General features: G+C 36.2%; 2 protein-coding genes and 16 non-coding genes across 25 annotated transcripts in view; 9 read left to right on the top strand and 9 right to left on the bottom strand.

Moving 5' to 3' along the window:
• unc-22 overlaps nucleotides 1-12775 on the bottom strand; it is a gene marked incomplete at both ends in the record, with an annotated part of 38311 nt that extends 25536 nt beyond the window's left edge. For 5 of the 8 annotated variants that reach the window (NM_001444112.1, NM_001444113.1, NM_001444114.1 and 2 more), the window contains 10 exons: nucleotides 7030-7131; nucleotides 7211-7347; nucleotides 7532-7704; nucleotides 8383-8459; nucleotides 8689-9058; nucleotides 9504-9766; nucleotides 9820-9919; nucleotides 9967-10187; nucleotides 10974-11126; nucleotides 12595-12648. In NM_001444112.1, coding sequence (NP_001431069.1) covers nucleotides 7030-7131; nucleotides 7211-7347; nucleotides 7532-7704; nucleotides 8383-8459; nucleotides 8689-9058; nucleotides 9504-9766; nucleotides 9820-9919; nucleotides 9967-10187; nucleotides 10974-11126; nucleotides 12595-12648 — 1650 coding nt within the window. Of the gene's footprint in view, nucleotides 1-1144; nucleotides 1439-4381; nucleotides 4871-7029; nucleotides 7132-7210; nucleotides 7348-7531; nucleotides 7705-8382; nucleotides 8460-8688; nucleotides 9059-9503; nucleotides 9767-9819; nucleotides 9920-9966; nucleotides 10188-10973; nucleotides 11127-12594 lie in introns of those variants that run through there. The other 3 variants (NM_069872.6, NM_001268674.4, NM_001129363.4) reach the window with 3 other exon arrangements.
• Nucleotides 959-1100, top strand: ZK617.15. Its single transcript, NR_056738.1, has one exon. It is a non-coding gene; the product is annotated as an Unclassified non-coding RNA ZK617.15 (non-coding RNA).
• On the bottom strand, nucleotides 971-1112 carry ZK617.13. The gene has a single exon (NR_056739.1). It is a non-coding gene; the product is annotated as an Unclassified non-coding RNA ZK617.13 (non-coding RNA).
• On the bottom strand, nucleotides 1259-1388 carry ZK617.7. The gene has a single exon (NR_056740.1). It is a non-coding gene; the product is annotated as an Unclassified non-coding RNA ZK617.7 (non-coding RNA).
• On the top strand, nucleotides 2798-2818 carry 21ur-14642. Its single transcript, NR_056741.1, has one exon.
• Nucleotides 2845-2985, top strand: ZK617.9. The gene has a single exon (NR_056742.1). It is a non-coding gene; the product is annotated as an Unclassified non-coding RNA ZK617.9 (non-coding RNA).
• Nucleotides 2865-3003, bottom strand: ZK617.22. Its single transcript, NR_056743.1, has one exon. It is a non-coding gene; the product is annotated as an Unclassified non-coding RNA ZK617.22 (non-coding RNA).
• Nucleotides 3059-3203, top strand: ZK617.24. The gene has a single exon (NR_056744.1). It is a non-coding gene; the product is annotated as an Unclassified non-coding RNA ZK617.24 (non-coding RNA).
• Nucleotides 3079-3203, bottom strand: ZK617.16. Its single transcript, NR_056745.1, has one exon. It is a non-coding gene; the product is annotated as an Unclassified non-coding RNA ZK617.16 (non-coding RNA).
• On the top strand, nucleotides 3357-3377 carry 21ur-9410. Its single transcript, NR_056746.1, has one exon.
• Nucleotides 4748-4897, top strand: ZK617.19. The gene has a single exon (NR_056747.1). It is a non-coding gene; the product is annotated as an Unclassified non-coding RNA ZK617.19 (non-coding RNA).
• ZK617.10 lies at nucleotides 7357-7444 on the top strand. The gene has a single exon (NR_056748.1). It is a non-coding gene; the product is annotated as an Unclassified non-coding RNA ZK617.10 (non-coding RNA).
• ZK617.t1 lies at nucleotides 7366-7437 on the bottom strand. Its single transcript has one exon. It is a non-coding gene; the product is annotated as a tRNA-Pro (tRNA).
• Nucleotides 7748-7972, top strand: ZK617.14. The gene has a single exon (NR_056749.1). It is a non-coding gene; the product is annotated as an Unclassified non-coding RNA ZK617.14 (non-coding RNA).
• On the bottom strand, nucleotides 7976-8125 carry ZK617.25. Its single transcript, NR_056750.1, has one exon. It is a non-coding gene; the product is annotated as an Unclassified non-coding RNA ZK617.25 (non-coding RNA).
• On the bottom strand, nucleotides 12167-12368 carry ZK617.11. The gene has a single exon (NR_056752.1). It is a non-coding gene; the product is annotated as an Unclassified non-coding RNA ZK617.11 (non-coding RNA).
• On the top strand, nucleotides 12167-12449 carry ZK617.23. Its single transcript, NR_056751.1, has one exon. It is a non-coding gene; the product is annotated as an Unclassified non-coding RNA ZK617.23 (non-coding RNA).
• ZK617.26 (uncharacterized protein) lies at nucleotides 12689-12727 on the bottom strand (the record flags this gene model as incomplete). Its single annotated transcript, NM_001361749.1, has 1 exon — nucleotides 12689-12727. The coding sequence occupies one exon, from the start codon at nucleotides 12725-12727 to the stop codon at nucleotides 12689-12691; it is 39 nt and encodes a 12-aa protein (NP_001348765.1).
• Nucleotides 12776-13672: the final 897 nt, after the last annotated feature.

Consider the following 13672-nt stretch of genomic DNA (forward strand, 5'->3'; position numbering starts at 1 on the left):
CGCGCACCGAGTTATTTATCACGTACTTTCTGGTTATCAATGTTTATCAGTGAAGCGAGATGTTCTGGTACAAAAGGGGGTTTCACGAAAAGTTGTTTTTTTAATTAAAAAAAACGTTATGAAAATATAAGTTTTTTAAAAGATCTTTCAAGGAAAGTTTTTTGAAATATTTATTATTTGAAATTGATTGATAAAACGTAAAATTGTTTTTGGCAAATTTTAATAATAAAATATCAAATCAACTAAAACTACCAGTGCAAACACCAAACACTGGGGTTTACTACAAAATACAGAACATATGCATTAAACAGGAATGCAGGCACGTAGACAGGTAGGCATGAGTCAGACACATACAACCGTAGCCTTGCCTGTTTACAGTATTAAATTAATTTTGAATTAATTGTCTGATTTAATTTTAAAACATTTTTTTCTTTTAGCGGAAAGTAAATAATGGCTTTTTTCAATTTATTTTTGTAATTTTATCGGTTAAAAACTTCCAAATCACTGCTGAAACTCATTAACATATAAGATGACTTGACTAATAAAGTCTTAATTTGAATTGTTTTACATAAGTTTTTCTAAATAGGATATAAGTTTATCTTCTCAACTCTTAAAACTTATCAGTTTGAATCAAATTCGAAATTGTTTGAAAAATGATTCCTACAATACGCCCCCGCTTCTTCACTCCCACCAAGACAACTTTACAGACGTTTTTTTTTTTTTTAAATTAAAATTTCAAAAACTTCGAACGTCTCTCTGAAGTGTGCTCTGTGTTTTGATCTCAATTGTTTTGACCTTTTTCCCCTTCCAATTGCTTGCGTTCTTTTCCGAAACCCCTTGGAAAAAATCTAAAGGAATCTTGAAGAGTTTCTCTCAGTGCCTTCCAGGTTTTTACGCGGGGCGGAAACAGAGCTCAAGCAAGAGAGAAAGAAACCGGCAAAAGAGAGAAAAGAAACGAGGATAATGATAACATTTTTACACTTTTCCCCAGGTCCAGTGCCCGCGGGCCAATGGCACACGGCTTGGAGAAGACAAAAAACAACAAGTTGAGGATGATGAAGCGTGGATTTGATATCAGTGTGTTCTACTGATAATTAAAGGCCCTTGCCACGTCATAGAAGCTGTCAAAATCTTAAAATCTTACCGAATCAGAATCCGAATCAAAGTCTTGACCCATTTTGGATGTGGGATCCGGGGTTTTTGATCAAGAAATTTTGATTGGATTCGAGGAATAATAACAATAAATAATTAAATTTTTAATAAAAAATACTAGCTCAGAGAAAATACGTGTAGTCCATATCCTATGCTTCACACCGTGCTCCCAATGCTTGTATAATTGTTTATAGTAAACAATAAAAACAAACAAACAATCTTCGATGCGGGTTTTGATACCAGGAAATTGATACAAACACCGCGAAACACACAGAGCAGACGGAGCACAGTGGGCACAAACACACAGGCTTTGGGGGGGGTCGGTGAAGATGAGATGAGAAGAAGACAGGAAGAAGAAGATGATGATGAAAAAGTGTTTGGAAGTGATAAGAGATTGAAGAAGAAAAAGACAACTTGGGTAGAAGAAGAGACGATGGCAAAAAAATAGAAAAAGATTCGGGAGCCTGAGAGATTCATGATTAAGATTCCACCAATCGATTTGATATCAAATTCCAGTACTTAGGGTTTTGAAAAGATGGTATAAGCTTATTAAAATACTTTTTTCCTAACTTTCCATGCAATTTTCCTTGGGGAATCTGTCAGAAGATGAAAAATTAACTGCAATTCTGGCATAAGGAAAGGCTGCAAAATGTTTAACGTTTCCGAAAATCAAGTTTTCCTTTTGGGATAAAAGAATCTATGCGTAGCAAAACATGAACCTATTTCGCAGAAATTCTTTACTTCAAGGTAGGCATTATATGTATGCACAGAAAACCATGCCTACCTACCTTTGAGCTCATCTATGCCTGAGTATTTGCTAATTTGTTCACTTTCAATTTGAACTTCCATAAATCAAATAAAATTGAATGGAGAGAAAAAACAACGCGTAAATCCACATAGAGAACACCAACTGAAAGTAGGCATGTTATAGAAAGAAGTGCCTACCTGCGGACGAAAAAACAAAACAGTTGAAAAGAAATCGGTGTGTATTTTAAATCTAAGAAAATGACAAAAGCCAGAACAAAAAATTTCTGCGGAGAATTGTCAAAAACACCAGTTTCAATAAAAACTAGGGTATAAAATTTTCTCTAACAACTACGACAAGCTTCTATAATTTGCTCAACGTGGGAGCATTCCAGTTCCAGGACATCCAAAAATGAGTCACTTGACACACAAATAGTTTTGTACATTAGTAACTTTTTTCCCTCTTATCTTCTCGCTTCTCAGGTATCACATTAAAATACACAAATATCCGTTAATTCTCATTATTTTGACACATCTGTGACAATGGGGGGACAGGAATTATACTTAAAATGGAGGAAACTGAAGGTCAATTGAAAGTACAGTACCCACAACTTGTGAGTTTCATTTGCAGAGGGATCGTTCAAAAAGAGATTTGCAACAAGTTTTGTCAGTTGAAATGTTTGAAAAATAGTTGAAGTTGAATCAGAAGAGGTGCGAGATTTGGCAGAAATTTAAAGTTTTGCAACTTCTTAAATGTTTTCAAATGTTTTCAAATGAGGACCACCACCAGAGAAGCGCAATAAATGAAGCAAGGGCATTTGAAGAAAACAAGTTTTTCTACAAAATAAATTAAAAAGTTTCATGAACTGAAAATAAGAAATCTCAAATAATGTGTTGAAGCTTAAAAATGTGTGTGCGTGGTTGCATTGAGAAAAGAAAGTCAGCAATGAGTACGCGTTCCCATGTTTGTTGTATTCTTGAGCCCCTCTATCTCTTCCTCCTCTACGGGAGCTCCTACTCATTCGGGAGGGGGATATCCAAAAAACGACACCCCGTGGTATTTCTACTTCTCTCGTACTCTACTATCATTTCCCGTACGATTTCAGAGTCTCTAGTTTGCGATTAGTGCAATGCGCCTCTGGTGTTAAAACGCTATTTCGCAACTTTTTTGCTACTCTCTAGGGCAGATCGCGGCGTTCGGAAAGTGGATGGATGGAAACCGAAAGTAAGAAAGGAGGATTTTTTGCGCAGGCGGTAGAGCAGAGAGTTGATTTGGAGTGCTCAACGCATTTGCACACGGTTTAGAGATTCAGAGTTGAGGACAAAAAAAATACGTGGAGTTGTGGAATAAAGTATGGTAATTACGTGTAAGGGGATTATATGTCAAGAATATTATTTTTGAGATTTTATAACACCTTTTTCACTTTTTTTATAAATAGTGAATAATTTATTTTCCATGTTTGCAATATCTTCTCCAACCAGAAAAACAAAATTGAAAAATTCTATGTTTAGAAAATTTTAATAAAAAGTACTGCTGGCGCAATGGTCTTTTTATAGTTGATGCACAATCATTCATATGACAGATTTCTAGGCATAAAAAAGTCTGCCTTCTAGGACACATACACCTAAACCTACTCACATGCCTACTGACAACGTTCATAGTTAAAATTTTATCTTGTCTTGTGAACTTTTTTAAATTTCAGATGTTAAAGGTCTACACCGTGGTGAATAAAGCCTGCCTACACGAAAGCCCCAAACTTTTAAAATTGTTTCAATTGTTTAAATTTATAGCAACTTTCAAATGAAGTTTACCTACCTTGCCAGTCTTTGGCTTGTATAAAATTATGGCAAATTTGAAAATAATTAATTCAGCTCAATTTTTCAAAAACTTGGACGTTTCAGAAAGAATAACTAGCTATATTTTCACAATAAACCTTAAAAAACATTCAAGCGGTAAGTCAGGATTTCTAAAAACAAACACAGTATTCTGAGTACACTTAAGGATCCAAAAGTTGAAAACGTGCAAAAAAAGAGATATTTCGGAGGAAAGTGTTCTTGGAAGTTTACGAGTAAATTACATAGTGGATTTATCAAAAATGCAGAAAGAGAGAGAGGGCAAATAAATATTAGTCATTTTTTGCTAGTTTTTAGTCTTGTAAGTTATAGTCATTTTAAGTCTTCATTAACTAATATACCTTCTTCTAGTGACACTTAAAATTCCAACTTATTCACCATTGTGGCTTACTGTCAACGTAAATTCTAATTGTCAGCTCATAATTGAACTTGAAATAAATTAATTGAAAAAATAAAATGAAAAGAAAAAAATATATACATAAAAAGCCAAAATACAGATAATCGGCGGTAGGCAGGCATGTAGGCAAACATTTAACAGTGAACAAGATCTAAAACTAAAAAGGTGTGCTACAAATAGAGGGTATTAAGTGACGTGACTGAGAGTGCATGAGTGATTGGTGATAAAACTAACATTACTGCTGGAGTTGACAGACGATTTGCTATTTGTCTTCTTCAACATATTTGGACTGCCAACATCATCGCGACTTCCTCTCCTTGAATCAGGTCCTTCTAGATCAAGAATACTTCTTAAAAATCTCTCCTTTGCTTCACCTTCAGGCATTTTCGATAGGATGAATGCATGGATTTGTGAGATTTTATGAAGATCTTGTCCTGATGAATTAGCACTTCGCATATTCAAAGGATTCGGTGTTTGTCCTCCAGTTGGGCGGGAGGCTCCTTGTCTATCAGATGCTGATCGAAGATTAAACATTCGACGTGGACCACCATTTGATGAAGAAGGAGAAGAAGCCGAATGAGATGATTCTAATGGTGGACGAGGTGGCAGACGACGTGAAGAAGATGATGTTGATGATGATGGAGAAGCGCCATGATCAGAGCCGTCGTTGCTCGCCGATTTCTTCAGAAGATTCTGGAGATATGATCCAGGCGTGTAGTTCATTTTTGCAGAACTATTCGGTTAACACGCTTGTAGAATTTGCGTCCCTATTTTTGATCAGGGGACGGCTTGGAAAAGTACAGTAGAAAACTGGGGGAAGAAATAATGTAAAGGGGGAATTCCAATTCTGAAGATGTGCTTTTCGGCGAGCCGGCGAGATGAATTAATGTTTTCTCTGAAGATCGAATTGATCAGAAATTGCAAGAATGAAAACGAAGAGTATAAGGTTTGGGGAATAATTTTGAAAAAATACTGTAGCACCAGAAAAATTTCTCCCTGAAAACTGCAAGTACAGATGAGTTTTCAATGTATATTCCACATTTTTTGTGAATGTTCTTTTTTAAATATTAAAAAAAAAAACATCACTGCGAGCTTGCAAGCAGAATCTTGAACCTGCGATATCGCAGACTTCAGAGAGATATCGTTCTGGCGCCACAGGAAATTGTGCGGCTAAATTATTTTTTTGTACGGCAAAAATAAATCTTAATTTGTTAAGAGAAACTTCTTCTACATTTTTCTTATTATAAAATTTTTGCTCTAGTTGAAAATAATAGAATAATAGAGCAAAGTGCCAAATCAATAAGGGTGGTAAGACTAACAGGAGAACTCAAATTAGTTGACTTTAATAGCTCATAACTTTTTAAGTTTCAAATATTGATAAGTTTAATCAACTTGAAAAATATAGAGGACAATATGCTAAGTATTTTGATTGTTAAAATTGTTCTGATCACTTCAAAAAATAACCAAGATATGAGCTGGCAAAGGGGATGGTTTGAAAAAAATTAAAATATCAAAAAAATTAAATTTTTTTTCAAAGTTAAATAAGTTAAATAAGTAAGAACATTTTGAAGATGTTTTTAAAAAATCAAATTAACGAAAAATTACATTATTAAAATGAAAATTTAATTTATTTTCTAAATACTGAACAACTTAATTATTTGATATCTTAAAATCAAAATTATCTTACAATTAATAGGTAATATTTTTGAAATAAATCCAAAAAACTTTTTTTTCGAAAGAAGAAACATACGTGTGAAGTGAACTATCCTGTTGTTTGAGAATGTCTAACAATGCTTCAAGTTCTCCGTTACTATCCACTAATCTCGATCTTTGCTCTACGCAACTGATCGCAGTTCGTAAAGCACAAAATGATAAATTTTTAAATTTTCATGCGATAAAATTAGGAAAAAGGAGAAATCTTTCTCGGCAGTAAGCCGTCTACCAAAAAGTGGTTGTCGGGAGGTCCTAACCATGTCATGTCGGGTCGAAATACCAAAGAAACGGTATGAAATAGTGTGCGAGAGGAAGAGACGCAGACTTTTTGTTTTAAATGATGTAGGAGGAGAGGGGCGATACAGGAAAACTCGGCAGAGCTTCTGAGGTACTTGTGTCTGTTTCGAGTACCGTTTGTCACTTTTGTCGGGTGGAATAGTAGGCCGACGTGTGGAGGCAGCCGACATTTACACGTTGTTCTACATTTGTACTGCCAAGAGGATACAAAGAGATTACTCGTTCTTTCTAACAAAATCATTTTCCAAGAGTACGGTAAGTAGGTCAAAGTGATCAAAAAACATTATTTCGTTATTTCATAGCTTCTAAAAAATTTGTTTAGTCTACAAAACTCATTATCTATCTTAAATTGACAACTGAAGTTCGTTTTCAAAAAAACAAAACATATCTTTATAGTTCAGAAAATATTCAACTCGTAAGTTTCTGTAGATAAAATTTCATTTCAGTTTAACAAAGTTCAGTAAACATATTCCTAGGCCTATTCCTAAGCCTAAGCTCAAGCCTAAACCTAAGCCTGCATAAGTCTCGAGCTACTGCTACAAACTTTAAAATTCTGATTTTTAAAAACCTTCTTGTACGTTTTTTGAAGATCAAATTGCATTTCAGTTCAAGTGTTCAATCTGTTCAATATTTACTTTTTTTGCTATTAGATATCGTGAAACCATTTTACTTTTTCAATTCAAAAAATGAACTTGAACAATTTTGATTTTTGAACTACCCCACATGCCACGTCACACAGAATGTTTATCCCCAAACTATACACAAATGTTACTTGTTTCTTCTTGTCTAAACTCAAACAATACACGCAGTTGTGTCAAGTATGTCCCGATCCGAACGGTTTTTGCTCAGCTAGCCAGCTTTCACAAGCTTACCTCATCTGGATCAGGCCGAACACTTGAGCTTCTTTTGTGTTCGACTTCCGAAGCTTCTTGACGGCCACTTTCAGATGTTGTACTCTTTTTGGCTTGGGGTGCCTGGAAAGGTATCAGCTTGAAATAATTATAATGCATACTGATTTCCTTTTGATAAAATAATTAAAATAGTATAACTTACCGGACTCTTACTCTTTGACTTGCTTCGTCTCGCCACTCGCTTTTTGGTTTCAGCTTGAAGCGTCTGCGATTTCTGTTCTTCTTTTTGATATTCATCCTCCGCGTCTTTTCTATGCTTCATGAGTTCTTCTTCCACATCTGAATTATAAAATGTTTGGGCCGAACCGGGAATCGAACCCGGGACCTCTCGCACCCGAAGCGAGAATCATACCTCTAGACCATCCGGCCACTGGTTCATACTATTTTCTTGTTAATTTCGAAAAATTCTATACTTTTTGTGTTATCAATCGTGTTATCAAAAAGAGAATCAGAGAAAACCTACCAGACTGTTCGATTTTGACCATTGCACTGCTTTGACCTTCTCCATAGTCACACTTTGCATGACATTTATAGAGACCCGATTTCTCTTCGGTCAGCTTGTTCACTTGCAGTTTAGCTATTGATCCATTGAACGACTGTGAATATTCGGAAGAATTTCTGACCAATGTACCATCTCTGAAAATTTTGAGATAATTATTTTGATGGAAAACGAATAAATTTATGGTACTTGGAAGTTTTCACTGATTTCCATGATTCTTATAATTACATAATTAAAGACTACGAATTTATTAAGACGGATAAGAGAAGGTAACTTCAGGCGTACGTGTCTGCCTCATACCTGTCATTGTACAAGCCTGCCTACTGCGTATTTACTGCATTTTAGAACCATATATATTCAATTTATGAAAATTGAGATCAAAAATACGTAGCACGAGGCCGTAGCTTTCAAGGCATGTAGGTGGGCAGGCAAAAAATCGTATGCCTTCATGGAATTCTTGATCATCACAAAACTGATGAATCATCTTTCGTGAAGGCTTGGATGTTCGTGATTAATGTAGGCGGTCAGTAGGCGGTAGGCACGCGTGTAGGCGCCCGTAGGCACGAGGTAGGCAGGTCACAATAAGGATATGCAGGTTTTTATGACTATGTAAAATTTTGGCTGGTAGATAACTAACGAGTAGTTGTGGGAAATTCATATTTTGGTACGTTTTGATTCAATGAAATTTTGGCAATAGTTTTTGAAGAAGCATGTGATTTTAAGAGCTTATGCGGTAACATAATTTTTAAATACATTTTTTACAGATAATTTCTTCTTCAATGATTTTAAAATTTGAATTTTTCCATTTAACTGACCTATACCACTCAATAATTGTTGATGAATGACACTGCCATTGTACCTCCAAAACGACAGATCCACCGATTCGACCAGTCTGCAAAACATTTAGATCTTTGATTTCCAAACAAAAGTATAATTAGTTCCATTTGAAACTCCCGTGTGTGTGTGACTCAAGAAACATTTTTTCTTCCAAAATGTTCTTCTTCACATCTGGTATGAATGGGCTGCCAATTGGGCCGTTCTGTTTCGCACCCCACCCGAAAGTGTATTTAAAGGATCGGAGATCAGGAGTATTGTGAGAAAAAAAAATGAAATTCACTCACCTGGGACCTACTGGCTTCGAGAACGATTGGCGGCCTTGTGTATTTGTCACGCGAGGCATCAGAGGATGCAGATCCACCAGATGTTGCTGATGTTGCAGATGCAGATGCTCCTGTCGTACCGGAAGCAGCTCCTCCAGCACTGCTTCCTTTTCTAGATGGTGTTGGTGATGCGCTCTTTCTTGATGGAGACTTTCGAGTAGAGGGACTACCTGCTCGAAGCTTCTTCTCATCACCTCCCGGAGGTGGAAGTCCATCAGGCTTTCGTTTCGATGCACCTGATACTTGATCCACTTCCATTTTATCAGTTCTACTCGATCGGCGGGACTCCGATTGAGAGACTTCTTCGTTGACTGGGGTTGAAGTTCGGGATCTGGAATTAATATTTATTTCGATTTTTTTTTCAGTTTAAATCAAAACGGTTTTTTCAAGGTCGTCCGTTACTGATCTTTGTCAGAACTTGTGCTTATAGGCCTTTTTGCATTTCAATGCAAAAAAGTTTATTTCGTGGGACTTTGTTTCAGCAATTGAAGTCACAAATTTACAACTTAAAAATGATTCTCGAACCTGCTACACATAAAATATGAGAAGTCTATATACACTTTTGTACAGTAATCACAGGTATCCCAGATTTCCAAATTTTAGGCTCTCCGAAAAGATAGTTCAGACTACAAACTACAACCTAAATTACAAACTATAATTCTTACAATTAGAAGCGAGAAAATCGGGATGATTGGGAAATTTGAAAAACGATACAATTTAATTTTGCAAAATTTTATAATTTTGTTTCTCCATATAATTTCAAATGAAATGCTCACCTCAACTTTTTCGATGGGGAACCCTCTCTTGGTTTCAGGGTACGTTTTGGAGTTCCTTCCCTCGATTTCATTGATTTTTTCGGAGAAGACGGACGACTACCTGGACCACGGGACGATGGTCTTGGTGAAGCTGTGGATCTTTTTCTCTCTTGACGTTCGGATGGATCGGGTTCTTCGAAATTCAATGCCAAATTGGCATTCGTTTCTCCTTGATCGTTTCTAATATTACATCGATATTGTCCTGCGTCAGATGATGACGGACCCTGGAATTTATAGTTTTAATTTTGAGAAATTTGAAATTCAAGAAATCACTCACTCTAATTTCCAGTTGACACAAGTAGGTTTGATCTCCGAGATCACTGAAAATGGCGTGATAGAGACCGCCCATACTCAATGGGACTCCATCTTTCATCCATCTGAAATCAATTATTTTTGGGATTCGCTTGTCACAAAAAAAACTAACTTTGCGACTGGTGTGGATGCACTTTTAACTTTGCATTCCATCACAATCAGAGCTCCACCATCTTTTGGAATAATTCGTGGTTTTCCGACAAAAGATGGGCCACGGGACTTGGCTTCATCTCCTCCGGCACCAGCGAAGTTCAAATTGATATTGGCGTTCGATTCACCCAATTGATTTCTTGCTGTGCATTTGTAGGCACCACCGTCGCCGGCATTTGGTTCCTGGAATAATTTTTATTTTAAAATGTATGTGAAATTATTCAAAATCATTCCCAAAGTTGGCTAATATCGCATTTAAACAAATTTTAGAGCTAATTTCAGAGCCTGATTTTACTACTTTTAAGACCCGTAAAATTGCTCCGAACGTGGATTTTTGCAGACTTTTAATGTTTTTATGGAGAAATTGATGTAAGTAAAAATTCCAATGTCGGTTTTGCAATTTTAATAATTTTTTGGAATATACCAAACTTGGTCATAGAAAACATATGTAGATGGTTTTATTTTTTCTAGTTCTAAATTTTACTCCTTTTCGCTAAACTTTTTGTTGTTAAAGATAGAGATATGTTAAAGATTATTTTTCAAATGACATTTAATATATTACATGATTTTTAATATTTTTAATATCAGAAATATTTTCCAAAAAATTGTTCGAAAAAATGTAAAAATGGCATATCTCATCGTATCAACTTTTAATTTTGCTCTCGCTAGCTCTCCCTTTACAGCTCATTTTTCGTTCTATGTTTAATATTTTAGAAAGTGTTTGACTACAAAATTAAAAAAAAGCTCGTAAAAAAGACAATTGAGATAGGAGTTGGAGCTGTCAAACCTTTTCAAGAGTTGCACGATTAACTGACTGCAAATTTTTAATGTACGTTTTTAAAAGGTTTTTGGATTGTGTTTTGTTCTCTGTATAACACTTTGTCATTTTCTCCTCACACTGCATCAAACTTTCTTCTACAATGTCTTTCCGCAGCTGCCGGACATCCGATACTCTCAAAAATGTCTCACCTTGATCACTAATGTTGCCTTGTACAGACTTCCTCCTAACGGGGTAAGTGTCTGCACAACTCTTCCAGATGGTTCCAGAAGATTTCCAGAATGTTGCCAGGCGATCGTTGGTTGTGGATCCGCCTCAAGATGACATTCCATCAGCAGATCACCCTGAAATATCATCAATTTCTTTTTTTTTGTTTGCAAAATCTTTCAGTTCAACTTCATTTGATAAGTTCAATGTTTCACTTGTTTACACTTTTTCCCAGGTATCCCCATGACGTCACTGAACAACATAAGATCTCCCGCAATGTGTTGACACGTTTGTTTTCACTGATTGGGTTCGATTCATCAAATGTAATCCGCGAGAAGTTGTAACATTAAAAATACTTTAGTTTTTTTAAGTGTTTTCTATGTCAGTTTCTTCTTCTTCTGCTTCTTCTTCACCTAAGTTTTTGTTCCAGGGTATCATCTTTTTTTCACCGACTTCAAGAGGGTGTTTGTGTACTTGAATGGATCAAATTTCATATATTCTCTTAACTCAAGAAGAAACGAGCACGTGGTTTAATGCAAATGCATGTTGATGTTCGGATTTTGAAATTATTTTTCAGGTGTTCAAAAATTGAAAATTGATTCGTAAACAACGGTAAACAACGGCAAGGCTAGTTCAATTGGGAAATTAAAATTTGGGAATGTCCGAAAAAATCTAGCTTAGAGTACTCCAGTATCTAATGGATAGAAATTCGAAAAGGCGTGGTACAGAGAATCCATGTTAGCTAGCATTTTTTGCAATCGATTATGTTTTGATATTGTCAAAATTAAACGCCAAATGGAATCGGAGTTTATTGTTCGAAATGGCCCTCGAAACGAAATTTTTAAAAACCCGGTTTCAACTAATTATTTTCTTTGAATTTCTAAAAGCTCTACAAACGAACGAGGTCCCAGTAAAAGTGGAGCGGAAATTCGAACTATTCAAAAATTTTATGTGATGTCCTTGAGGTAGAAGTGGCTGATTCAGCTAATTGTTCTTCTTTGAGACAATTCAAAAACTACAAACAGTCAATATTTACGCTCTTCTTATTTTTTTAATCATTCTGCTCTGTTCATCTCTGTTCATCTTTCGAAATCCCCCTGGGCTCTATTCTTATGTTCAGTAAGTGTTTTGCGGTCAGATTTTAGTTTCTACTCGTTTCTCTGTGGCCTGCTCCTAGGTTTTTTGTGCTTCATCATCTACGGATTCCTGTGGGGCTCCACCGCTGCTCTCGGCACATTGGTGAGCCCGTGAAAGCCGTAAAGCGACGACGGAGCAAGGGGAGCATCATGAGAGATGCCGAGGCGAGAAATAGCGCGGCAACTCGCGGGAGCCCCCATCTGCCAGTTGTCTTTCGGGGCATCGCCCCCACAATACACTAGGACTTGCGATGATCGGAAGAACGAGACGCAGACGCGCAGATACATACACGGGATCCCGCAATCATTTGCCATGAGCCATGTGGCTATGCACAGGGCATTGGGCTCAAGAGATATAGAGAGAAAGAGCCGGAACAGAGATAGGTGAGATATGTATAAAATAGTAAGTGTCAAACAATTGAACATTTTTAGACAACATTTTCAGAAAGGTTTTTTTTGATAAACTTACAGTAGGTGTCTGCTGAATGGACGGTTTCTGGGTGAAGCGCGGTGCGCCAACCATGGTCGAAGTTGGAGGGGCCGGCGCACGACTTTTAATTCGATCAAACTGTCTCTTCTATGACGATGTTCGCACGGCACATTCACTCCGCAGATCGAGCAACTCTGCGGGCGATTATCTAGATCGTTTTCTGGAAATGGAGAATTTCAAAAATTTAAGATTGAAAATAGGTCATTTATCAGAGAGAAAAGTGAGTGGAATTTCGAAAACATTATTTTTCTAAAACAATAAATCAAAAGTTAGAAATATTTCAATGAAAAACAAAGCTGGAAGGAAACAAAACAACTGTATGCGGCTATAAAATGAATTTGGCCAAATTTCAATCGATGAATGAAATATGTAAAGCGGAATTTTGCTGATAAAAAATTTCCAGAGAGCATTCAAATTACGAATCATCTACGCCTTTTACAAGCTACTTTCAGACTACAGAAGTTTAAAAATAATGGTGGAAACAACAAGTAACAAGTTTTATGAAACACTTTTTTTTTGAAAAAAGAAAATCGAAAAGTTGAACAAAAAATTGAAAATCTTGAAAAATTAATCAGAGAGTTTCTGAAATTTTTGAAATTTTTTCACAAGACGGAATTAGATAGGTGTGTAGGCAAGTAAATGTAGGCATTGGTAGGCACGTAGGCATGACATGCTTGCAGGCCTACCGGTAGGCCATCGAAGCTAGTAATGATTCATGTGTCTATTTCGTTGTAAAAGTTAAAGATTGTAAAAAACGTAATTTTGTCCGAAATTCACTGAGGATGGGTTGGTGCTCTTGAAAATATTTGAATGATTGATTATAAAAATATATTGATCCAAAAATCCCAAAGTTGAGCAAAAACAGTACGACAATTAGTTGAACAACTCAAACAAAAAACTCTGAGTCATACTGTAACTATTCGCCAAAAAATGCCTAAAAATACCATTTTGCTAGCGAAAATGAAACAAGTGTTCGAAAGTAGATCACTGATTCTCTGTTAGGGGAGGCGGGTGCGTGCAAACAGCAACGCCGATTTTGTGTGTGTCGCTGTGTTGA

This window comes from Caenorhabditis elegans, chromosome IV (assembly GCF_000002985.6).
Source record: "Caenorhabditis elegans chromosome IV".
NCBI classification, from domain to species: Eukaryota; Metazoa; Nematoda; class Chromadorea; order Rhabditida; family Rhabditidae; genus Caenorhabditis; species Caenorhabditis elegans.